Consider the following 26,199-nt stretch of genomic DNA (forward strand, 5'->3'; position numbering starts at 1 on the left):
AGATTGCTTTTATAGATGCTCACATACATTGGATCCCTTACATTTTGGTGCTGAATTGAAGCACTCATCATCAGGTGCTTGTTGACAGCGATGTCAACAAACAGGAAACGTGTTTGCCCACCGTAAACAAAAATAGAAGTCCGTTACTAGACCAGTCCACAGAGCCAATTCGAATTGTCTTGAACTCAGCCACAACTCAGCCACAACTCAGCCTCACAGCACTGCTCCACTGACTTGCATTGTATTTAATACAGCGCTACACATGGTACAATGTGGTATCACAAAAGAGCTAGCCTGGCGCAAGCCGGCGCTGGATGCTAACTGAACTCAGACGATAGGCATTTTTGACATTATGTCAAAATGGCTGTTTATTTCACATTCTGTTTCCATTCCATTTTCTAAGTCATTTTGAATATTTGTGCTATTTGTAAGGCCTTTGAAGTGCCTTACAATCTAGCCTGTCCTCGTTTCATCCGTTACACATGTGCTCCAAAGTAAGACTTTGGCTAGGCTAGTGTTGTCAAGTCCTCTCTGGAGCGACAGGAAGCACACACTGCATTTGTTAACAAGTGCTTGCCGTGCAACACGTAAAGGCCAGACAACGCTCAGGGGCTGGTTTCAACTCTCCAGCCAACGTGAGAGGCCTCGCTGATCTGAAAATGCCACTCTGTGCTCTCCGCAGCTCTGAGTACGGCAGGTCAGGCTCCAATCAAAGGCATGTTCTACTACTCTGGGCACTTGAGACGAGACGAGTAGAGCGACTGTGTGGGAGTGGGAAGAGTGACAGGAGGGAGGAAAATGGACAGATACACGGTGAGAGAGGGGGGGGGCATAAACAAGAGAAACAGAAAGAAAGGATGAATGAAAGGAGGTGTTCACATAACCCTTGGATTGCAGGGTGACCAGGAGTACCCACCAATGGGCAATAGAAAAGAGGAGCAAATAAAAACAAACAAATTGATAACTTACCTATTTGCAACTAACTGCCACCTGGTCATATGCAGTACATTGCGGTGCTAAAGATGCACAGCTGTAAAAGTGTGTGTGTGTGTTGGTGTGTATCGCTGCCTGTTAAAAACTTGTTAGCTGGTGATGCTTCCACTGCATCTAGAAACAAATCAAATCAACCCGTGCTCCTACAGCAATCCTTTTCTTAATCATACATCATTACCACGCACCACACAAGCAGAAAAAGAAGAAAAAGAAAAAAACATAACAGCTAAGCATGTCATTCCCCACCCCCACAGAGGTCTTAATTGCCATATATATATATATTCATTTATTTATTTATTTATTTTACAGTTCTGCAGAGAAAAGCTGGGACGTTACTCTTGTTTACAGTGCCCCATAAAGACAACGTAAGTAGTAACCGCATGGACATTCTAACAAGTTACTGCAGACCGGCACATTCCAACGCAAACAGCAGTGTCAACAGGCAGTTGGATGAGAAACACATTACTAAGTAATTACACACCAATAAGAGTAATAGGAGTGAAGTTCATTGCCTGGTTGGGAAACAGTTGGGGGCCGAGCCAAGCAAAATTGTAACCTTCGAGGCGCGTTAACTGGTTTGACACGTATGGGGGTCTTTATGGGCTGAGCTGCTCGGCTTGCGTTTGAAGCTTCGCTCTGGAGCAAATTAGGGTCATTTGTGGGAGGTGGGAGGGAGGGGTTGGGGTGGGCGGGGGGGTGTGGGGAGGGGATAGAAGAAACGTTTCTTTCGGATGATTCGACAACCACCACCAGGCATCAAAGCCTCACACAAAGTTTGTTGTTTTTTCAACCCCCCCCCCCCCCCCCCCCCCCCGCCCACCAACACCCCACTCGCCCCTTCCCCCAAACATCCCTTCGCCCACTCTCTCTCTCTCTCTCTCTCTCTCTCTCTCTCTCTTTTTTTAAAGGCTCGTTTGAAATCACTTTGTGACAACTTCTCAGAAACGAGCCCTGCTTAGTCCATTTCATCCCCCTATGAAGCAATACCAACTGTGGGAGGCTCTCGCTTAAACCAACACAGAGGCCCAGCCAGCTAAGTCCAAACCGACCCCCCCCTCCTCCCTTCCCCCCCTCATCTCCACACCCCAGTTCCAAGCCGGGGCGTTCAGGCCTCCCTCGCAGGGCCGTGGTGACTCAGACGTGATTCAGACGCTCGGCTTCGAGCCCCGTTTGCCGAGCCATCGCTAAAGCTGTTTTTTTTTACGGGAGGCGGGGAGGGATCGGGAGGTCACCGACGCTGCGTCTACACCGCCTCGACTTTGGGTCAGGAGGAGCACGGAGGGGGTGCGGGGGTGGGGGGGTGGGGGCGCGGGGAGTGAGGGACCAAAGGAGAGAGTGAAGACAGAGAGGAGGGACACAGACAGGCTAACTAAGGAGAGAAAGAATGAAAAAGAAGGAAAGAAAGAAAGAAAGGGCAGAAAGAGAGAGAAATAAAGAAAGACGCTTAAGACAGAGGACAGCGAGGTGGAGAGGGAGGGATGGAGGGAGGGAGGGAGGGAGGGAGTGAAGAGGCCCTGAAACAACTTGATCTCTTTGTCTGAAAGAATGTACAGTGGAACCATGTGGAATGTGAAAGCATTCGCTCAATACACACAAAAACGCCTCTGCTCAAAAGAATCCATTTGGCATCCAGGACGAGAGCGAAACCCCAGAAGGGGGCGGGAGGAGAGAGAAATCCATAGCTGCTACTACACGGCTACACAGCACTTTTTCTTAGACGTCCGCTGCCATGCACGTAACAGTCGCAGAAGGTGTGTGTGTGTGTGTGTGTGTGTGTGGGGCGGGGGTGGGGGGACTAAATAAGCTCCATCTAATTACAGTTTAAATCTCTCCAAACCACCTCACTCTCGCCTGAAAAGCACATACGGTGGCATTAGGCTTAGACGGGCTTTTCGAGCCCTCCCCACGCAAACAAAAACATTTAAATGGAGGTCAGTGAGTCAAAAAATGCAACTCTGTGCTCATGACCTTCTTAATCCGTTTCACTGGCTGCAGCACTATTTTCATATCGGTGGGGGCTAACAATAATAGGGAGCCGTTTGACAAGTCCCATAAATACAGTGTCTCGGCGAGCCTGGCCCTCGCACGGAAAGCACAATATCACTCAATACATAAAAGCCTGCTTTCTGCTCCCGCTCCTGGGTAGACTCCAATTTATGACATTTTGAGCGACCAGCATTCCAACTGAAGCAGTGTGTGTGTGTGTGCGTGTGTGTGTTTTTGGGGGCGGGGGGCCTGTAATGTGGTGTGTGTGTGTGTGTGGGAGGGGGGGTCTGAATCAGTTTCAGCGTGAATGCATCCTTACTATGAGCCAGCTTTCATTGTGTGGCTACTGGCTATCTGTGAGACTAATACAGCTTTCACCTCTGCTTTTTCCCTCTCAAATTCACACACACACACACACAGACACACTCACACACTCCTCCTTCTTCTTCTTCACTCCGTCTAACAGGAGAGACCTAGCTTCTGAAGGTGCCGTCTGCCAGCGAGTGAGTGAGTGAGTGAGCTCAAATACCACATAATGAAAGGAGTGTGTCAGCTCTAGTTTGAGATCTTTGTTTACTTTTGAGGAAGAATCACAAGTAACTCTGCGTCCATTGATAATTGTGGAAAACACACGGACACACGCACACACACACACACACACACACACACACACACACACACACACACACACACACACACACACACACACACACACACACACACACACACACACACACACACACACACACACACACAGCCCTTTTCAGCATGCTAAGTAGAAGCAATGGCGCTCTGTCTTGATAGGGAAAACCCACAGGAATTCTGGAAAAAAAAAATGTGTATATGGACACACTTCTCAGCAAATATAAATGGAGAAACGGTCTCCATTTACAAAAAGCTTTCAACTGAGGCACACGAGCAGAACTTTTTCCAACACTAACTGCTAGGCTAACTGCTGACAATATGACAACAAACAAACAAACAAACAAAACAAACAAACAAACGACAGACAGGGACCACTCACTCATTTTGTACTATATCCAATGTCTGTAAAGAGGTTACTTTTTTTCTGTAAGAGGACCATGTGCGAGGTTGTGGAGTTACACCTCATTCTGGCTGAAGGAAAGTCACGCTGAAATGAAACAGGGCAAAGGCAGCCAGCATGTCCTCTGTAAATTCTCTCAGCCGAGAGGTATGCGCCGCGGAACAGACCCGGTGGCGGGAGGACGGAATGCCAACGGATTCGTACAGTTTGCCGTCATTTGTTTAGTCTTACGCAAGAGACATTTCCTGGTTCTTTTTCGGCGGCGCGCGACTCAGATCTTCCGAAGCCCGCAAGGGGAGAAGGCTGAGGGGGGTTTTCCTTCCCCACCGTCACGGCACAGAACCGGCACAAAACCAGAACTCTGAGCCGGGCCGAGCCTGGCTCTCTCCACCCCCTGCAGAACTGGCAAACTAGGGGGGGGGGCATTACCAGCCTACTGTTTGCCCACTGGCCAGCGCAATACGTCTCAAAAGAGCTTAGCGTAGCGTAGCATCAGCGCTGCGCGTTATCTGGAGTTCAAAGGCATTCTGGAAGGTGCCCGCAGAGGGAGATGCACCGCGCCGGCCGGCGTCGTATCAGATGGCAAAGAGGCCGCCTGTTGTGTCATCCATCCACTATCGCGCCCGGGCCAGAGCGATTTGCGCGTTAACCGCAGTGGTCTGTCCTCCATTCCAAAAGCAAGACAAGACAGTGTTGTCTTGGAGCATCAGAGGAGCATTTGGAATCAAACTCAGGGAATCAAAAAGGGGGGGGGGGGGGAGCATGATAGATAAAGAAACAGAAGTGAAAGAGCACAACCAAGGGAGCTTAGGAAATATGGCCTGCAAATAAGACCGTAATTCTGTGAGGCAAACCATTAGCAAAATCGGATTTTCAGGAATAATACTACCACTGTGTGAAATACATTTCATTTACACTAAATTCGCCACAGGCACACACGGGCGGCTAAGCAGTTTACCCACCCGCTTACTGATACAGAGTCAATATTGTGTCAACTCGTTTCAGCCAGTAATTATGTCCCGCTTTGCGGCCAGCTCAACCCAGTGGCAAAGTCCCGAAAACAAGGCATAAAACTCTACCCACCATGACCAGCCCAGGTGTTTGTAATGAACAACACCGAGTTGTGTTGAGAAGGCAACTGTCTTAAAGTAAAGTTAGAATGGTGGGGGGGGGGGGGGGGGTACAGGGTTCAGGGTGGTTGTTGTGTGTGAGCAGTATGTGGCTTTGAAGCTGCTGCTGCTGCTGCTGCTGCTGTTGCTGAGGCTGACTGTGGTAGCTTCTCCTCACAGGAGGAGTCCCCTCCAAGGAGAGAGCCTGCTGACGCACATTCAGCTCTCCCATTAAACATTAACGCTGCTCAGGGCTGACACCGCTCCCCAAACACACACACATATACGCACGCACACACACACACCGTTTGACGCCTTCAATTCACAGACACCAGGTGCTTGATGCCAATTGACAAACACACTAAGAAAACTGCAGGTATACACAGACACACACACACTGACAAAGAACGAACACACACACAAACACACACTAACAAAGAATGAACACACACACACACAAACATCTACATTTTAAACATTTACGAACACTGCACAAACCTGCAGTAGAAACAAAAACACACACTCTAAAATGAAATCACTCTAAAATGAAATCTATGTGTCTTATTATGCTGGCAGGATCACTACAGGGAACCTTCACAGAGACCACAACACACAAGGACGGGCACATGGGTGGAAAGGAGAGAGAAGCAAACGCAATCATCACTTCCTCGTGGTCACTGTCCCCACTTGTCCTGTGCCACACACACACACACACACACACACACACACACACACACACACACACACACACACACACACACACACACACACACAACACACACACAACACACACACAACACACACACAACACACACACAACACACACACAACACACACACAACACACACACACACACACACACACACACACACACAACACACACACACAACACACAGCCTTGCTAGTGAAGGGTGTAGTAGGGTGCAGGGAGTTGAGAAGCTGCGCCCAGCAGTATAAATAGGGTGATAACAATCTAATCGGAGCGAAGACTGACACGATGGCCGCACAAAAAAGCGTGGCAGGTGGCGTCACCGAGCGCGTCAGAGAGAGACTCCCGCTCCGCTGGGGCGATTAGGCGGACCATAAAGCGCGGGCTGACTCACTGGGCAAACAGCAGCCACAGGTCCATCAGGGGCCCCGCTTTCTCCTGTCGGGGCAGGAAGATATTAAAAACAGCAAATCATTCCCACAATCGCATCACCAAAGCCCAAAAAAAGAGCCCCCAAAACAACCCCCGAAGCAGTGCTACTTGTTTAGTACTTAACTGTTTTAATGAGCCTTTTCAGATGAGACGGAGAGCTAACGAGAGAAAAAACACCAGAGGTCTGCCTCTCTACTGTGCTTGATGTGCGCTCATGCTTTCAATGATTAATTTACAGTTGTGTTTTTGGCCTTTGTTAGCTTGTGTTCACGGTAACAAGGTTCATGTCATGTTGAGCCTGGGAGAGGTTACTGAGAGAAGAGACTTCTTGGATCGGGAGAAGCTGGACATGTGGAGAGTGATAATATGCACCACAAGAGACAAATACATGAGCTCACATGTTTGCTATTTAAAATGTCATAGAAATTACTGTAATAGTACACTATAGTATTTGCACAACACTATAAATTCATCCAAATAGGTCTAGCTCATTTGGAAAATTCACAACATCACCCAATACAGACTAGACTTCACAACTACAGAATGGGTAAGAAAAAGGTTGAATAAAGGATTGTAAGAAATGAGAGAAAGCAAATGGTGCTATTCAGAAACAAGGCCAAAACATATGACTGCACTAGACTGAAAGGTTCTCACTCACACACACACACACACACACACACACAAACTGTTGGCACACCCAATCATCCTTACAGCACGTAATTTAAAAACCTTGACGCCCTTGAGGCTTTACAACACCAGGGAATAACAGACTGACAGAGTTCTGACAGTTCAAGACCACTAATGCAAGTAACAGCCTGATATATAAGGGGGCATTCAAAGCCATACCCATCATAGAAAAAGAACCCTGAAACTTCCATTTAAGGTTATCTTGTGAGAATAAAACGGTGGTTTATTATAAGGTGCAAGGTAAATCGAGAAGTATACAGTGCATATAAAACCACTAATCACCGCATGTCATATGTTAATAGAAAAGTGTGTGAATTGATTTTGGGGACAAACACACACAATACATTACAATGTCATCTCTGAATACATTCCTATAGCATTATTGGAAAATATTAATGGACAAAAGCATCCTCAAAGCGCCCATGTGGACACGTGATTATTCCACCAGGATTTTCCACTTGATGGCTCTTATGATGATCATGATATGGTTTTGCAATAAACCACCATGACTCAAGTCTGGCTGGATCCACTCTGTCCAAGTGTTTCTTGCCTACAGCGTCTTCACAAATGCCTACCTTGCTGAGTCATATTTACTACTAGCTATGATGTGACTTGCTCTGTGGTTACACACTCAATGTGAGCCTTGTGGTTCTCTTTCACTGCCCTGATGACTTTACTAGATCTTCCTGATGATTAGCTGAAAGTATCACACAGTGGGGACAAGAAGAAAATCTGGGCTAGTGTATATTTGCAAAGCAATCAGCGTAATTATGATGTGGCAACGACACAATAAAGTTATAAAGCTACGGTGAGGCTGGTCTTTATTCTTCCTTCTCACACACAATGTTAAGCTATACAATCAAAGAACGAGACTTGTTCTGATGCCAAGTGGTCAAGTCTTCCTGGAATGACTTCCAATGCTTCCCTAGAAGCTGATGACTAAATGACTCTGGGACTATTTAAACAGGTAATTAGTCATGTGCTCAGACAACTATGCTCAAGCATGGCAGATAAATCCACTCATTCTGCTCAGACTCACTAATACACACAAACAGTCACACATACACAAGTTTGGTCCTAAAACACACAATAGGTGGACAATGCTGATACACATAATGTATGTACTATCGGCAGTACATCAATTAAAAGATCAGGCTATACTGAGTCTGGACTGTACAGTTCATACAGTAAGTTCATCCATGCAAGAAGATGTTGATGCTTGGTCGAGACAAGTTTTTGAAACCGTATCCACCCAAACTAAAACTCACCTGTCCGCTACAACACCTTATTAGGTATTATTTTCAGGTAAACTCGTACACTGAACTAGTCTTAGTGGTCTCTCATCTGAAACATTACTGTCCTTTTTCCCCCAACCACATTAACAGTTAGTGTAACCCTGTCCCAGCATCTTTTTCCTTTTAGTTAATCATCTAGTTTTTCCTAGAAACTATACAGCCAGAGAGAACATTGGTGTTAGGTCACATTAGGCACTTGTCAAGAGGGTTTCATGAGTAGGATACGAGTCTGAAAATACTACATGCAAGAAAGAGATGTATGACACAATGCAGTCCTTTTAGCAAAAATGTACAAAATGATTAGTATAGATTCACACAGCATGATTTTACTGGGTTTTTTTTCACCCCCGTGTTAAAAATCGCCATGCCACAAAAACGCCTAAAAGACGCAGACTGCGTGCATGAATAACACAAATTCAATGTAATGTTTCGTCAGATCTGACTAGACTAAATTCCAGCTCCTAATTGTGGTTAACACTGCCTGGAATTTAAACGGGGGCATAGCTCGCCTCTTATCCACATTCCTATTTTCCTAATCTGCCGAGATTATCAAATTGATCCCTACATCAACTCTGACCTCTAACCAATTAACACCCCAGTTTGCACTGCCGACATATACTAACGCAAGCGATCTATTAAATGCAATATGCCTACAATATAAAAAAAAGTTGACCATAACAAATAACAAAGCCAAGTGTACATTAAACTATATGGTGCGATTTTAACATGGTGAGAATACATGGAAATATTAATGTCCAGCTACTATCTATACCGTTAATTATTGGTATGCTGACATCTGCTGTAAACAACAAATTCGGTAAGCTTGATTAACACATTACAGTCTAGCGAGCTATCTGGTTAAGAATTTGCTAAGGGTGAAAAGAAAGCAACCTTTTCATCAATCAGATCAGCCAACTGTGGTGCAGACAAAATCTCGTAGTAATCGCTGCATAAACAAACAGCTGGCCAGCGCTTGCAATGCGCCGCTGGCCTTTATGTTAGCTATTTAAGACAGCTAGCGCATAACTAAACATCAAATACCAAACATTATTTTCTCTTTTAACGTTACCGTGTGTATTCACATTACAATTGTTACAATGTTGAGCTCACATTCCAGTTACGTATAACCAACCATCTAAAATATTCCATCTCCCTATAAAGGCAACAAGAAGTTCAGAAAGTGACTTTACTTACGATGTGGTAAGTTAATTTATCCGTCGCAGGAGGATGGATGTGACTGAAAAGGAAAACTTCCTCGAACCCAAAGTTTTTGCAATCAGATGGAACTCAATAAACGTTAGCAGACAAGCTAACATGGGTTATTGAATTTCTTTTTGACTAACAGCGCATATGAAACTCTCTCACTCTTGTCCCAGAGCGCCAAAAAACAAACACAAAACTTCAAATACGTCCCATTCTACGGGACTACGGGATTCTAAACAGCCGACAAAGCCATCTCTCAGTCCTCGGTCTTCTCAGTGCTCTATTTGTTGTCGACCGACCGCAAATATCCGATAATATTACTGTGTTTGTAAATAGTAACCAAACATATTCAAGTTAATGTTGTAGTCCTGCCTTGTAAATCGCTCGATCGCACAGCAACTCCTACTTCATTGCATTGGGCCTCGTTCTGGAGCTAATCTCTCCTACAACTACATCCGGGTCATGGTTACTTGGAAAAGTGGGTGTTCCCAAAAGTGACGCTATGTTAAAGTTGCAGTGCTCCAGTTGTCCTCAAACTTCTTCTGTCTTTCCCCACTTTAGAGTTGGGGAATTTTCGCATTTTGCTTCCACATCACTTTTACCGTCTCGGTCCACTGGATGATGCATGATGTTGTTTTAAAATTTAAATTATGCTGGTCTGTTTATTTATGACTGTTTGTGTGAATCTATGATCTTCCTGGTCAGAAAAAATTGTCATGTCTCTATTCCCCACTAGAGTGGCCCACTGAGTTGACTGAGATTTGTATGGCTCGGTACGAGCCTGCCTGTTAGCCCAGAGTCCAATAATGTGATATTGACAAATGTTAGTGAAAAACATGATTTAGTTAATGTGACCACCCTGACTCAATGGGTGTGATTCTACTGTTGATAATAAAGTACATACGATCTAATCTTGTAATGTTGTTACTGTTCCTTACCGTTTCAAAGAACCTTGGTGTAGATGCAGTAGCAGTTTACAGTCACATAAAGCATTCAGAGGGCCCCAAGTTCGGCAGTGATATAAAGCAGTAATTATTATACGTCAAGGTGGGGGAAAAATGAATCACTTGCAACCAGTATTACATTCTGATCTATCTATCTATCTATTATTTTCTATCTGTCTAATTTGATCTATCTATTATTACCTAACTGTGCCACTTTGGGCGTCTGACTTCGCTCTGGCCACAGTGTGCATGCACTGTCAGCAACATACACTGTCAAACTTGCACCCAAAGTGTTGTGTTTAAAAAAAAAAAAATCAAATTTGTTACTACAAAACATTGACTGTTTATGGTGAGAACATTTGAAGTACACAAGGTCAATCCATTTTCCAACAACACAAACAAATGCAACACTGTACAACCAAATGTTTGGGATTTTCAAAATGCCTGAAGACATACACAAAATTGTTACTCTATCAAGTCACCTTACCCCAGTTAAATTAACCTCTTTCACAGATTAACAAGCTATTTGTAATAAAAAAAAAAATAGAGTTTGCAACCCGAAACAAAAAGGGAACAATTTCATTAAAAAGAAAAAAAGACCCAAGGAAAACTTGTGTCTTCCCTTGAAAAATAAATGTAAAAAGATCACAACCCATTTAGTCTAACACAGAGACATTCCATTATCACTTGGCTGCGTTTGGACTGAAAGCAGGCACAGTCATGATGGGAGTGATGATATCTCACACTGAGAGAAAAACACAAAGGCTGCAGTTTGTATGGCCACTATACATTCAGGTCAAAGTCACACATATGAGTGTAGCACTTTACGCTGGACTGTTTTACGTCACTTAATACAATTTCTAGGTATCCTGCACCCAATGAACACAGAAGGAATGAATTCTGCATTGGCTTCAAATACACAAAGAAAAAAACTTGTCTTCAGCTAAAAGCAGTGATGTTGAAATATAAGATGACGCCTTAAAACATTTTATTTCTGCCAAAGGAACTAAATCTATGTTGTGTCACATACTGAAATACCCTCTCTGACTTAAGTAGGGTGCCATTTCTGATTCTGATTCAACCAGCTCCATCAAACGCTTCAAGTAAATTTAGAGAGGTCAGCCTATGACCTCCTCAGTGGTCTTTGATCTGGTCCTCCTCCTCCAGTTTGCGAATCTCTCCCTTCAGGAAGTTGATGGTCTCCCTGCTGGCTTTCAGCCTTTCTTTCAATTCCGTGATCTCCTGGCTGGTTTTCTTCTTGGCCGCCTCGAGCTTCTCGCGAGTGCGCAGCTCCAACTCTGCGACTGAAACAGAGAGGCGGGATTGAGATGTGATTTGACTAACACTTATGGGCCTTTATTTATTTGATGGTCAAAGGGCAAAGTCAACCTAAAGCTGCAAAAATGAATGAGTCAGATTAAAACTTCCACATGTTGCATGACAGCTATAGTTCTCTTAGCTGCTTAGAAATGCACCACATTTTATTTTGTCTCACCAGACTTGGTCGTGTAACTACTCGTGTAACTGTATTTTAATAGGGAAAACATGGAGGTGTTTGGTCGCTTCTAACTTCATCTCTGTTAGGATCCTAATGAATGAACTGGGCTAGCTAAGTGCTATCAAAGTAGCGCCGCGCACCAGAGCCAGTGAGTGCACGCATTGAAACGTGAGAGGTATGTATCAACTCGTCTTAGTTAAGGGAATAACATAGTTTAATATGAAAAATCGGTGAAGTGTTCCTTTAACATTTAGTCAAATCTATGGTCAACTTTTATGGGGAAAATATTTATGTAGAGTCCTGTGAAACATGTAACTAACATGTTGAATATTCTGAAGACTCATATATATATAAGTAGTGTAAATACTTCAGATACTGACGTGATTTTTTTTTCTCTCTTTTAGTTTCATGAATCACCCTTAAATATTGTATCATGCTGAACAATAACATGGTAAGTAATCTATATTTCTGACATGTGATAGAAAAACACCAAAAAACAAACAAACAAACAGACAAACGAACAAACAATAAAACAGGGTAGGAGGGAATGAAAACAGGCAAGGATGATCTAAACACAATGAAAGAAAACTGCTTACACTCTGTCTCATGCTTGTAGGCTCCCAAAGTCAGCTGACGAGTAGTGTTCAGCAGCTGCTGCATCATGGCAGTGGGGTCCTGAAAGATCTGTGAGGACAAGCGTAGTCACCGTTAGAGGTATCCAACCCCAGGCTCTTATATTCATATCAGAGAGGATTAAAGCGGAGCGAGAGGCGCAAACGTTCGATCATTTCCGCATTCTGTCTTCGCAAAGGGGAGGGGGGCGAAATCCCCCTTTAAGCAGACCTGTTAACATTCGAACTGAACTGCTTGCCAATCTGACAGAGATCGATATCCCACTATGACGTCTTTGCGACACGCCTCTTTAAGCAGACAGGAACTGTTCAAATTTTTCTTCCATAGAGATGCATTATGTTGCTCTATCTTGTCAGTAATTAAGTATCTTTGTTCATATCAACACCAGGGAACACAATATCTAATTTTCTGTGGAGATGAAACTTAAAAGTAAAAAGAAAATCCAGACCACCATCAGCACCAATTATAAACTATTCGAACCAAGTAGGCTATCAATCAAGTATGAATTTTAACCATAATTTGAACTCCAATTACTACTGATAATAAGATGTGACACTATACTCTACACATCAATGATGACACAGCTCTAATTAGTCTTCTTTTAACTCCGCTGCGCGTCGGGGTTCTGCTCATCCTGTCGGGACTTATTTTCCGCTAATTACCGGTGGACAATACATTATCCCTTACGTATCAAGGACATTCACAAACCGAGAACAATACTCTACAATATTCTACACAGTGCTTAGCAATGGTTCCATGACTAAAGTCATAAATAAGTCATGAAATTGTTGTAACCAGTGCTCTTGATTCTATTGCCAAGTATTGATTTATCCAAATTAAAATACATTCGGATAAGGCTAAGACACTTTTTAAAAGTGTATGCGTAGGCTACATTTGTCCACCTATAGCACAACACATTTTCTCACCATTTCATCATAGAACTCAGACACTACTGTCTTCTTGGGCATGGCACTGGAATCAGACTGAAACAGCTTCAGCAGGTGATAAAGAGTGACCTGAAAAAGAGTGACAGAAAACATATTCAATTCAAATCAATCTGTATTTTACATAAAATATCAGAGAATTCACTGATGTATACAGGAGAATAGGCTAGCTGTGATGTACTGGTTAGCGCATCGGGCTTGTAACCGGAGGGTTGCCGGTTCGATCCCCGACCAGTCCACCACGGCTGAAGTGCCCTTGAGCAAGGCACCTAACCCCTCACTGCTCCCCGAGCGCCGCTGGTTGGGCAGGCAGCTCACTGCTCTGGGTTGTGTGATTCACCTCACTGTGTGTTCACTGTGTGCTGTGTGTTCACTAATTCGGTTAAATTGGGTTAAATGCAGAGAACTGAATTTCCCTCACGGGATCAAAAAAGTATATATTCTATTCTATTCTATTCTAGCTAGCAGTGGTCATCTTTATCCACATTATTCTCCACAACATGCTAACAATTGGCTGACATAGACAAAGGGTCAGTGTGTTACTTATGTTGAAAGGTAATGCTTTTACCAACAATTGTGAGCATTTGTGTTCACTGTTTTTGAAGACTGAATGTAAAGGCAAACATTGAACTGTAATGTTTCACTCACCGGTCTTTCATTTGGATCAATAAAAAATATTTTGATGATTATTTCAAATTCACCCCAGCCTGTCTCTGTAATTTCATATGGTGGTTTTGTCACCACTGCAAGAATCAAGAAGAGTACATGTCAAAACCAACATCCAGGGCCAGTGTCAGAATTTCCATGAAGTACAGTATATGATAAACAGTTCCAATACAGAAAACTGATTGAAGAAAGAAAAAAACATGTATAGTTTGAAAAAATGAGAGGATAACATGACCTACCTCGAAGAGGGTTTCCATAGCTTTCGTGAAGTTTGAACTGTATCTTCTTGACATAAGCAGACATATCCTGTTGTTCAAATTTGCATGAGATTAACTCCAGTAATGGCCATTAAAAATTTACTTGACATTTAACATTATCATATGATGTACTATTCTTCATGTAGCTTCCTTCTTTCTTTTTCATCCCCAGAACATTCGATTTAATAAAACATGTGTTACAAAACCAAGATGCCTAGACAATAAAAATGTAAATGCATCCGTTTAGCAGATACCTTTACCAGAGCCCATTTAGACATTCTCTGCCTTTACCCAAAGAGACCTTAGGGAGCCAATAAAACTGCTCTAATCAATACTATTACCAGAGGATGAGAGTGCAGGAGTCTTAAGTACTAGTCTAGTATTACTAATATAGGGACAAGCACATTCTCTTTTACCGTTACTACAAATCTAAATTGTGCACAACTGGCAATGGGCACTTGTCTGTGCCACAACGTTGCACAAAGTTGATTAGTAGCATGACAACCACCTCATTTCTGTAGGGTTTCACATATACAGTCCATTGATGCGTATGTCCATCTTCTTCTCTTTTCTTCCCAAAGTACCGTGCAACATTTCCAAAAACAATGGGCTTCACTATCGTCACTCCCTGCAAAAGGAAATATGAATTGTTATAGTCACAATAACAAGTTAGCAAGGCAGTCGTAGCAAACGTTAGCTAAACAGCTACTAAATTGTGTGGGTACACACTAACAGAAAACAAAAAGAAGCCGAGTGCAGAATTATATGACTGACATGTTTAGAAATATATATATGTAGTGTTCTGTTAACCGCGTATATGAATATAGAGCTAGACTTTAACCTAAAGGTAATGTAAATAAGCACCGTAAGGTAGCAAACAAGCTAACGTTACATGGCAATACCTTGACTCTCCCTCCGGAATCTGGTCCAAATTCAGCCATCTTCTTGAACATAGTACACAGAAGAAACTGTGTTGTTAATGGTATATGCAGCTATACGTAAAACACTGCCATCAAAAACGAAATATTTATTTTTCCACTTTCCCACCTCATTTGGACTACCCCATCGGCCCCATACGTAACACTGCAGCGCATAGATTCAGAAACCTCTTCCGGGTTGCATCTCTGAAGGGAAAACCAAAACAAAACAAAAGTCCGACTAGATATTCGCCAGACCTACGCCAGAGAAGTTTTAGTGCTCTGATTTATGTAGGCCTACACCAGACTAGGAAAGGACACACTAATAATTTTGAGAAACGTTTTGATTATGATTGCATATCATAATCATGTTTGAGTGGTTATTGTGCAGCAAGTGTAAAGTGTATCTGCCAGAACAACTGTTCAACGTGTAATGTTGGGTGTGTGGTGATGATAATTCCCCATTTGTTATCGTGTGCCTAAACGATGAGTCGTATGTTACAATCTAAAATTTAAATGATTTCCCTTGTGTCTCGTTGTGCCACTTTGTTGTTTACAATCATGCCATTTCCCTATTCTGCAAAGTTATGCAAAAGGGGCACATGCATTTGACTTTAATCATCGGGGTAGATCTGCGGAAGTTGCAAAACACACCCATATTCTCTTCAACATCCAATCGTGTGCCAGATATTCATTACGCTACTTGGCTGGTGGCGCGAAAATGGTCACGTGGTAGGTTTTCGCGCGAAACTTTCTCATTTGTGGCAACAGGGTAAGGGAGAACGTGCTTGAAGTTGTTGTCGTAACACATTAAAGAAATTAAGAATTAAAGCATCATGGATCTCGTCGAACCTGCGCTGGAAAATCCGGGACAGACGGTGAAGGATGATTTGGCGGAGAAATGCCAAAAATTGTTCCAGGCATTCTTGGAAGAGTAAGTTAAAGTTCCAAGCCCATGTTTTCTGGCTAGCAAAGTCAACGTAAATAGTTAACATTAGCAGTGTAACTTTAGAACAACTGTCATTGTTCTGTCGATGTAGTGTCCTGTAACACGTAATATTGAACTACTAACCTTTTGTCTTTGCACTGTAGTAATTACACGGTTTTAACGTCGCTGTTAACGTTCACTCTGTTATATCATTATGGCCGATGCCTGCCTTTGTCTTCGTAAGTACCATGGTCCAGAGCGGCTCTGCCATGGTCGATTTGATCAAAAGGCCCCATAACCAGATGTTGGCGATATATAGCGATTCACATTATTAATTAGTATAATGCATCGTTAGGTCATCGTGCCCACAATAGCATCTAGTCAAAATCACAGCGTAATTGACAGGTAGAGGAAGTGTTTTACTTACATGAATGTGAAGGTAACGTCAACTCGTGCATGTATCTCTCGGTTAACTTCGTCCTTCGTCGCTAACGTTGCAAGTTGAAGCGTAGGGCAGCATGGTAAGCTACATGCACTTTTATGCAACGATTGTAATGTACCTGTGTCTGTGTGCTTTAAAATCTAGATGAAAAGATTAACCCATTATTGCATTGTGTATAAAGGTTTCAGAATAGTGACGGCGAACTGAAGTATCTGCGCGACGCAGAGGAGTTGATTCGCCCGGAGAGAAACACCCTACTCGTCAGCTTTACAGACTTGGAGGGCTTCAACCAGGAACTTGCCACTACCATACAGGAGGAATTCTACAGGTAAGTTATTATTGGTATGGTACCGGTTGTGTGTTGACCATACTGATCTGCTATGACGTTACTGTTTATAAGGGTAGAATAGTTCAAAAGACCTGCACATGTTTGTGATATTCAACGCATGTATGTACATAGACCCCTATAGGCAGCGCTGAAACCACATGCCAGTATCTCAAGATTTGCCATATTTAGAGATGTGAATTTTGGTGTGCTTATATTTTGTCCCATTCCATCTGCTTGGACCCTGACAAACACTGCTTTTAGTTAACTGCGGTTTGAATCTGCTAGTCGGTGCAATGACCCTACACTGCCTCTTCTACACTGCCTCTTGAGGGCACATACCTGATAACTTCTTGTCTTTTAGTTTTGATTTATGTTTGCAATTTTGATTCTTTATAAATTAATAGATTTTGCATAGTTTTATGGCAATGGGAAATTGTGCAGTGCCTACTTTCTGAAGAGTCTTAATCAGAGTTTATCCCCAACAGAGTTTATCCTCACCTGTGCCGCGCTGTAAGGAACTTTGCCAAGGATCATGGCAATGTTCCAGCCTCTAAAGAATTTTATGTGGCCATCCAAGATCTGCCAACCAGACACAAGTAAGAAATGCAAATGACTGTAGACCTCACAAAAACCTGCACCTGTGCCATTCCATTGTTCAAAACTCCAGTGTAAGAATAATCACTTTCTGTAATTGTTTGCATCACGTACTACCACGGTTATCTTTTTCCACTGTTAAATTAATTTACCCGTTTAACCTTCCAACTGTTTAGGATCCGCGAGTTGACCGCCCTGCGCATTGGGACACTGGTCCGGATCAGCGGCCAGGTAGTCCGCACCCACCCGGTCCACCCAGAGCTGGTGAGTGGGACGTTCCTGTGCCTGGACTGCCAGGGGGTGGTGAAGGACGTGGAGCAGCAGTTTAAGTACACGCAGCCCAGCATCTGCCGCAACCCCGTCTGCAACAACCGCAAGCGCTTCCACCTCGACACCAACAAGTCCAAGTTCATCGACTTCCAGAAGGTAATGATCCCCTCAGGGATTTGATCTGTAAACGCGTCCCACCTTCCCCATACGTTGGGTTGAAAAACGTCTTCTGGCTTAAGTTTACGTCAGCTGCTACAGTTAGCACGGGCGTTCAGTTATTCAGTTCAGCTGCATTATGATGGCAATGTTCTCGGTTAAGTGTTTCCTTGATGTACCTATAGCATATATTCTCAGTTGAGTGTTTCTGTGATGCACCTATGGTATATATTGGGCAGCCGTGGTGTACTGGTTAGCGCATCGGGCTTATAACCGGAGGGTTGCCGGTTCGATCCCCGACCAGTCCACTACGGCTGAAGTGCCCTTGAGCAAGGCACCTAACCCCTCACTGCTCCCCGAGCGCCGCTGGTTGGGCAGGCAGCTCACTGCTCTGGGTTGTGTGATTCACCTCACTGTGTGTTCACTGTGTGCTGTGTGTTCACTAATTCGGTTAAAATTGGGTTAAATGCAGAGAACTGAATTTCCCTCACGGGATCAAAAAAGTATATATTCTATTCTATTCTATTCTATATTTTCAGTTAAGTATTTCCTTGATGTACCTAGAGCATCATTGCGGTGATGTTTTCTATCACTACGCCCTCCCCTAATCCCCTAAGCAAAGTCGATGAGGATATACACCCTGAAAAGACTCTGTTGTGGAATGCAGGTGCGTATCCAGGAGACGCAAGCGGAGCTGCCGCGTGGATCCATCCCCCGCAGCATGGAGATCATCCTGCGGGCTGAGGCCGTGGAGTCCGCCCAGGCCGGCGACAAATGCGACTTCACCGGGTCACTCATCGTTGTCCCTGACGTCTCCCAGCTAGCCACCCCAGGTAGTGATTTGACAGAGACAAACATGGGAGGGGCCAAGCCTTTGTGGAATAATCTACACTCTGGCAACTTTGTTAGCTATCTTTGGGTTTCATTAGGTCCCTTTGCACAGGTGTGTTAATCAAGCACCATGAAGTCTGCAATCATACTCAAGGTGCTTGATTTTATACACTTGTGTAAAGGGACCTGATGAAACCCATGAATCCTCCACTATGTTGTGTTCAGTGCTGTACTCTTTTATTGATCTTGGTGATTCATGTTGATTGTCAAATGTCTTCCGTGTCCCCTCTCTGTGCCTGTAGGTGTGCGCAGTGAGACGAGCACTCGCACGGCGGGGGCCCAAGGCTATGAGAACGAGGGCCTGCGTGGGCTCAAGGCGCTGGGTGTGCGGGAACTCTCCTACAAGCTGGCTTTCCTGGCCTGCCATGTCGCTCCCACCAACCCCAGGGTAGGTGGACACGCCAAGCCGTTGTTCTGTGCCAACCATTCACTCAAACCAGCTGATTCTAATTATTGCAGCTCTTCAGCCAGGTAGAGCAGCTAGTTGATGAGATCACCTGTGTTAAGTGCACAGGTAGAACCAATACATGATTGGATTTTTACTTTCTGAAGCTGGAGTTTTCCACATCTGTCATTACAATACAAGCACAGCAAGCAAGAAGGGACATTTTTAAATTGACGGCCTAGATATTTGTAGATTATGGGTCATTACACGATCATTACTACTTGGTCATTTTGTTTCACCTTCATATCTTATTTCTTCTGACCTGAACAAGCTCTATGTGAGTTTGAGTCTTCCTCTGCCTTGACATGACTATTTGTTATTGTAGTTTGGCGGGAAGGAGATCCGTGATGAGGAGCAGACTGCGGAAAGCATCAAGAACCAGATGTCTGTGAAGGAGTGGGAGAAGGTGTTTGAGATGAGCCAGGACAAAAACCTGTACCACAACCTCTGCACCAGTCTCTTCCCCACCATCCATGGTCAGTCAGATCTCCGGTCATCCTAGTTGTTCACTCGTTTGCCCCATGTGGTGATGTCTAGAGTTTGACTTGCATTTAGTTCCCTTAGTTCTTAGATTCCTAAGTTTCACCTCCACAGCCCTTTCTTTACTGAAATTGCTTCACTGTAGATGTAAAATGTCCAGTGCTGTTGTAATACACACACCATGACTTAAAGTGAAATAGCATTAAATTAGTTTGGAAAGTGTACAGTAATTTCCTGTGTATTAGCCACATTGTGTATAAACCGCAGGAAAGTGTTTTATGCAAGTTAAAAAAGCAAAGCCATAATAATACCATATTCAATATATAACCCTTGGCTAATAGTTTGTTAATTACGGTAATACATTCTGTCTGTTTGTGTTCAGGTAATGACGAGGTGAAGCGTGGCATCCTACTCATGCTTTTTGGTGGAGTCCCCAAGACCACAATGGAAGGCACGTCCTTGAGAGGAGATGTGAACGTGTGCATTGTTGGAGACCCCAGCACAGCCAAGAGCCAGTTCCTGAAGTGAGTAACTCCTGAACTGCAGTTTTTCCTCAGCCTTGTGCCTTGTGTTTGATTACATGGCAGTTATGGCAGAGGAGAGTCCCTTTTGCCTTTGCGTTCTAAACCTTATTATTTTCTGTCAGAAACAAAAAAAAACATGAATGAACATTGTGGAAATGACATTTGCTTAACACTTACATCTTTGGTTATTGTTATATGTATTGTACATCACAGACACTAAACCCTCCTTTCCCTCTTTGCATTATTCCCTGTCCACCATCTCCCACCTCCATCCTATCCTTGGCCTGTTGTCTTCCAGGCACGTGGAGGAGTTCTCCCCCAGGGCTGTGTACACCAGTGGAAAAGCCTCCAGTGCTGCTGGTCTGACGGCTGCCGTGGTCCGAGACGAGGAGTCCCATGAGTTTGTGATCGAGGCCGGAGCCCTCATGTTAGCCGACAACGTGAGACATGCCCCCATATCTCTCTAAAGCACGAGTTCGGCGCATTCGTCTTTTTACGTAGCCACTTACAGCGCTGGCTTAAAACAAGCTGGCATGCTGGGATTCACACAATGGCCAAAGTGTAATGTTTTGAAGTCCAGTCTGCTTGGCTTCAAGTCAGCGCTGTAAGAGGTTACCTATAGATGAAGGCAACCTTTGTTGCACAGTCCATTCCTGTAGATAATGCTTGGCTAAATGAAGTTGTGAATATCGGTTGAAATGGAGTGTGTGTCCGTGGTTGTAGGGGGTGTGCTGCATTGACGAGTTTGATAAGATGGAGACGAGAGACCAGGTGGCCATCCATGAGGCCATGGAACAGCAGACCATCTCAATCACCAAAGCTGGGGTCAAGGTAAGGGCACATCTTAACCTCTCAACGCTACGTAGAAAATTGTTCAACTTGTGTTCTCAAAATGAAAATGACAATCTGAAACGACAGCAACATTACCCTCCCTCTTTTTCCCTCCTCCTACCCTTGATTTTGAACAGCTCCAGTGTTAATCCTGCTCTATGACAAAATGTACAGCTTTTGCCCTTGGTTTTGCTAGCTCAAACACTGACCCCTTGTGGTTTGAAGGGGTTATAATCCCACATTTCTGTTCCGCCTTTTGCTCAGGCCACACTGAATGCTCGCACCTCTATCCTGGCTGCCGCCAACCCTGTCGGTGGACGCTACGACCGCGCCAAATCCCTGAAGCAGAATGTCAACCTCACCGCACCTATCATGTCCCGCTTTGACCTGTTCTTCATCTTGGTAGATGACTGCAATGAGGTGAAGACGCATTTATTTTAGTGTGTGTGTGTGTGTGTGTGTGTGTGAGAAGAAGAGTCGGTGTCTTACCTCACCTATTCTCGCCCGTTTCTTCAGGTGACTGATTACGCCATTGCCAGACGTATAGTCGACCTCCACTCCAGAATTGAGGAGTCCATTGACCGTTTGTACACCCTTGATGAGATCCGCAGATATCTGCTCTTTGCCAGGCAGTTCAAACCAAAGGTGACTTAACAGAAAGCTGCCACTTGGCTGTCCTCATTTTCCATGGTGACATTTTACTACTTTTGGATAACACAACGTTAGAGGTTTTTTATTTCCATCTTGTTGATCATAAAATGAACACATAAGGTGGAGAATGTAACCGTCCATTGACCTAGAGTGAATTAACATTAAAAAAAAAAAGTTTTTGTTTTTGCACTTCAGTGATTTTAAAATGAAAACTATCACTTGTTGTCTGTGATCTGCAGTATTCACTGTGGGATGTAAATTAAACCAAACTAACATGTGACGTGTTCAATGTGTCCGCCGCAACAGCTTTCCCAGGAGTCTCAGGACTTCATCGTGGAGCAGTACAAGAGGCTGCGGCAGCGTGACGGATCGGGCGGCGTCACCAAGTCGGCGTGGCGCATCACCGTGAGGCAGCTGGAGAGCATGATCCGCCTGTCGGAGGCCATGGCACGCATGCACTGCTGTGACGAGGTGAGCCTTATAGCCCGCTAGCCTGCTAGCCTCCACCGGGTCCTCGTTGCTATGGTGCCAGTAGGCCCCTGGGAACAGTCATTGAGTAGTGTAATGAGGGTCTGTTGGCCTGATGTGATTAGTGCTGCTAGGATCCAGAATGCAGTAGGCTGTTACCAGTGTCTGAAGTGAACTGTTGGGTCATAAGAACCCTTTCTGAAGCTTACTCAAATAAACATGCCTGATTTGTCGTTAATCCACTGTCTACAGTATGTGTTGTCACATTGTGCTCGGCAGTCAGCAATGATGCATTAGACCGATCCACTCCTGTTGTCATACTTCTCTGTGGGATACAGTTCTGCCGAAATGTTTTAATTTACAGAGGTTTCTCTTTCTTTCTCTCTCCCTCTAGGTTCAGCCAAAGCACGTAAAGGAGGCATTCAGGCTGTTGAACAAGTCCATCATCAGGGTGGAGACTCCTGACGTCAACCTGGATCAGGACGACGAGGTGGAAGCCATGGAAGAGGAGGATGGTGACCAGATGAATGGTAGTCCTGTTTTTGACCCTCTCTGTGCAACTCATCTACATGTAATTGATTGCAGTTGAAATTTGATGGAATTTCCTTTCTATTGACTGTGTAATGGGAAGATGAAATTGCATGGAATGAATCTCTAGTTTTCTCCTTTAAAAAATCAATTTCCCTTTCCTTTGACTCATCTTGCATTACAACTGGTTCTCTGCAGGAGATGTACCTAATGGAGGTATTAACGGCCATGTTAATGGACAAGTAAATGGGCAGGTCAATGGGCACGCTAATGGAATAAATGGCCATGGCGATGATGCAGAGAAGCAGTCTGCAGCCAAACCTGCCATGCGACTCTCCTTCGCCGAGTATCGCCGCATCTCTAACCTGTTGGTGTTGCACCTCCGTCATGCAGAGGAAGGTGAGGTGTTCATTTACAAGTTACTTATATGAAGTCTGTCTGTCTGTCTGCCCACCCTGAAATTAGACAACAGATTGGAGGCGAACTATAGATAGATAGATAGATACTTTATTGATCCCCAAGGGGAAATTCAAGGTATAAATAAATAGCATTGTTACAGTCTAAATACGCACTAACTAGCACCATATACTCATACGCACTAACTAGCACCATATACTGCAAAGCAGTGTTGTGCATGAACGAGTTCAAAAGAACGTGTTCATTGAACACGCTCATTTTTCTGTGAACGCTGAACTGAACGCAACACATTGGTAAATAATGAATTTGAACGTGAATTCGCTCAGATTTTGGGAAATGAACGACGAACGTCACTGTTGATGTCCAATTAAACGTTACAGAATTAATTTTGTCCTGACAAGTCGAGTGACACTATCTGCTGGCAATTCAGAAACAGTATGTCGTTGTCACACTCACTGCCCACGGGCGCCACTCCTAAACTACAGCTTTGCACTACCTTACTACATTACCCATGATCACGTTACGCATGATGCATTGTACACAGAACCGCTGCTAGGCCTATATGAATGCAATCGCGGAAAGATTCTGCACTTGTCAGTGATAGAGGGATGCATAACGTGTTCAAAGAGCCCTACAGTACGTCACTGATCCATCTGGTAAGGTAATGCAGCAAGGCAGCCTCCTCCATACCCCCGGTGTAAAAACTACACTCTTCTGCCGTCAGGCATGCACAGCTGACGCATTTATTATTAATTATTAATAAATGCGCGGCCGCATTTATTAGGCGTCGGTATCTGCCATAGACCTAAAAGAAATGTATCTGCCCAGCGAAATAAAGCCCAATTTACGGACATTCTCAATTAGATGAGAACAACAGGTGGCTGTAGCCTATATTCCGTCAGAAACAGATTTTCATTCAAATGAACTGAATTTGAACTAGTTCAAAATTAAAAATGGTGAACTATGAACGTGAACAGTTCACTTTGCACGTGTGTGAACTGAACTTTGAACTAGTTACTGAAGAGTGTGAACGTGCACAACACTGCTGCAAAGATAGCCTATAGTATAGACACACTCAGAACTCTCTCCATTATGGAACCTAAACGTATTTCCCCTTTTGTGTTTGCAGAGGAGGATGAGGCTGCGCTGAAGAAGAGTGCCGTGGTCAACTGGTACCTGAAGGAGATCGAGTCTGAAATTGACTCTGAGGAGGAGCTTATCAACAAGAAGGCCCTCATAGAGAAGGTCCTCCATCGACTGGTGCACTATGTGAGTATCAGCCTCCAGCCCATAGCCAGCCAGTCAGTTGTAACGTCCCAGTTTTTTCAAAGCACTGTATAAGGAGATGAGTCAATGCGCTCTCAAGATGAGAATCACTTTGGTTTAAATGTGTATCGAACAATTGACAGACTAGTGAAGCAATGGTAATATTATGAGAAACCACGATTAATCTGACTCCATAAGATTAAGAACTTGACCTCAAATAATTACTAAGTAGTTTATCAACTATAGCAGAGTATTGGCATGGCAAATGAGAAGATAACAGTTATGCCAATAGCTGGGCAAAACTAAACCTCTACCTTGATGGGCTATATTGCAATTTGAGTATATATTGCTAGTCAGACACAACGCAAGTGTTGGGAACACTTTTGAGAGACTCCTCTGTACACATTAGTGACACATCGTCGTCGTACATTTAGTCTGTTTGATTTTCCCTGACCATTGTGTTAAATCTCCCATTGACAGGACTACATCCTGATTGAGCTGTCACAGTCTGGCCTGAAGGGCTCGTCCCAGACCAGCGGCACGGAAACTCCTGAGGATGAAGTAGTGCTGGTCGTCAACCCCAACTACACACTGGAGGACTAGATCTGTGCTTTTGGGGACATTTTTAAAAATGTAATCCAGTGGTCGTTCCATGAAGTCCATCAAGTCTTGAATGCGACCCATGCAAAATCGCCACCTTTAAGTGTCTGAATATTGTTTTAAAAATGTTTAACATGTACAAATGGCATGTTACAAGTGGATTTGAAATGAGGTTTTACTTTTTTCATCTTGATTTGAAGATGGCTTTCTTAAAAGGATACTTTCTAAAGTAGTAAGCCGATTGTTTGTAAATACTTTGCTTTGATTTCTACAAAGCATTTGGATCTGGTTAAAGATGATGTTTTGGACCCCTTTTAGCCTTTTTATGCTTTCTTATTGTTCTTATCATGTTATGTTCATGTAGCTCCTGTAAGGTTCTTTTAAAATAAATATGGATCGTCTTTATTTCTTGCCTTTTTATGAAGTTGAATCTCTAAAGGTACTTAAAACCAATGTTAAATCTTGTGTACAAGCTGCAAGTGTTCCTGCCCGAACACAACGTTGCTAAGTTGGTAATCGTCTATATAGAGGGCCGATCAAACCATGGCAGAAGCGCTGTTTGTCAGGTTTTGAGGTTATATGTGCCATCAAAGTAATGTCAAACCTCAAACTCTTGTCATGAAAATCCCTTAAGCCAAACTTACTTACTTTTGACAATGTGCTAGAACAGAAAGTGCATGTTGCAATTCATATTATGGATTTTTATCACTTATTTTGGATGGTTTTACAGGCATTCTACAAACGAATGTTTTGTTTACACTGTTACATCTGTGTTTCCTGTAGCTGCATATACCATAGGTCAGTGGATCATGATCAATTTGAAAGAAGAAATAGCTGAATTTACATTTTTTTGTGTGTGTGTTTGAACACAGCTCCTGTTTGCATTGGTGTGTGTGAGGGCTAGGCCATTGTAGTTAAAGTTCTGGATCAGTCTCTACTTAATTTGCATACTCTAGCCCTGTTTTATGTGCCATGCCTTTGATGGTGAAGTTGCTAGTTTATGCATTTGCACCAGGACAGGTTCTCTCCTGAAAATGACACAAAAAGATAATATACAGAACA

At 43.7% G+C, this 26,199-nt stretch overlaps 3 protein-coding genes across 3 annotated transcripts in view; 1 reads left to right on the forward strand and 2 right to left on the reverse strand.

Moving 5' to 3' along the window:
• frs2a (fibroblast growth factor receptor substrate 2a) overlaps positions 1-9,878 on the reverse strand; it is a 47,745-nt gene extending 37,867 nt beyond the window's left edge. Inside the window, exon 1 of the mRNA XM_062517787.1 lies at positions 9,451-9,878. The gene's annotated coding sequence lies outside the window, so the exon portion shown is untranslated. The remainder of the gene's footprint in view (positions 1-9,450) is intronic.
• An 856-nt stretch (positions 9,879-10,734) lies between these two features.
• Positions 10,735-15,520, reverse strand: yeats4 (YEATS domain containing 4). Its single transcript, XM_062517788.1, has 7 exons — positions 15,304-15,520; positions 14,910-15,029; positions 14,384-14,450; positions 14,127-14,221; positions 13,461-13,550; positions 12,498-12,585; positions 10,735-11,707 (listed from the first exon to the last, which is right to left on the reverse strand). The coding sequence occupies exons 1-7, from the start codon at positions 15,352-15,354 to the stop codon at positions 11,538-11,540; spliced, it is 681 nt and encodes a 226-aa protein (XP_062373772.1). The 5' UTR covers positions 15,355-15,520; the 3' UTR covers positions 10,735-11,537.
• A 578-nt stretch (positions 15,521-16,098) lies between these two features.
• mcm6 (minichromosome maintenance complex component 6) lies at positions 16,099-25,536 on the forward strand. Its single transcript, XM_062518481.1, has 17 exons — positions 16,099-16,252; positions 16,870-17,016; positions 17,502-17,612; positions 17,787-18,036; positions 18,704-18,869; positions 19,170-19,315; positions 19,698-19,848; positions 20,235-20,376; positions 20,675-20,816; positions 21,100-21,207; positions 21,472-21,627; positions 21,724-21,852; positions 22,165-22,329; positions 22,721-22,856; positions 23,053-23,253; positions 24,401-24,540; positions 25,018-25,536. The coding sequence occupies exons 1-17, from the start codon at positions 16,155-16,157 to the stop codon at positions 25,138-25,140; spliced, it is 2,511 nt and encodes an 836-aa protein (XP_062374465.1). The 5' UTR covers positions 16,099-16,154; the 3' UTR covers positions 25,141-25,536.
• Positions 25,537-26,199: the final 663 nt, after the last annotated feature.

This window comes from Sardina pilchardus, chromosome 17, assembly GCF_963854185.1.
Source record: "Sardina pilchardus chromosome 17, fSarPil1.1, whole genome shotgun sequence".
In the NCBI taxonomy this organism is placed as follows: Eukaryota; Metazoa; Chordata; class Actinopteri; order Clupeiformes; family Clupeidae; genus Sardina; species Sardina pilchardus.

Bases quoted from the DNA above. Each gene is read 5' to 3' on its own strand.
- yeats4 (XM_062517788.1), bottom strand. From the start codon at position 15,354: ATGTTCAAGAAGATGGCTGAATTTGGACCAGATTCCGGAGGGAGAGTC. The intron at 14,451-14,909 runs GTGGTTGTCATG...TTTGAACAACAG, and splicing joins TGAAACCCTACAGAAATGAG to GATATGTCTGCTTATGTCAA. The intron at 12,586-13,460 runs GTGAGAAAATGT...TTGTCCTCACAG, and splicing joins CTGAGTTCTATGATGAAATG to ATCTTTCAGGACCCCACTGC.
- mcm6 (XM_062518481.1), top strand. From the start codon at position 16,155: ATGGATCTCGTCGAACCTGCGCTGGAAAATCCGGGACAGACGGTGAAG. The intron at 17,613-17,786 runs GTAAGAAATGCA...CCAACTGTTTAG, and splicing joins GATCTGCCAACCAGACACAA to GATCCGCGAGTTGACCGCCC. The intron at 22,330-22,720 runs GTGAGCCTTATA...CTCTCCCTCTAG, and splicing joins GCATGCACTGCTGTGACGAG to GTTCAGCCAAAGCACGTAAA.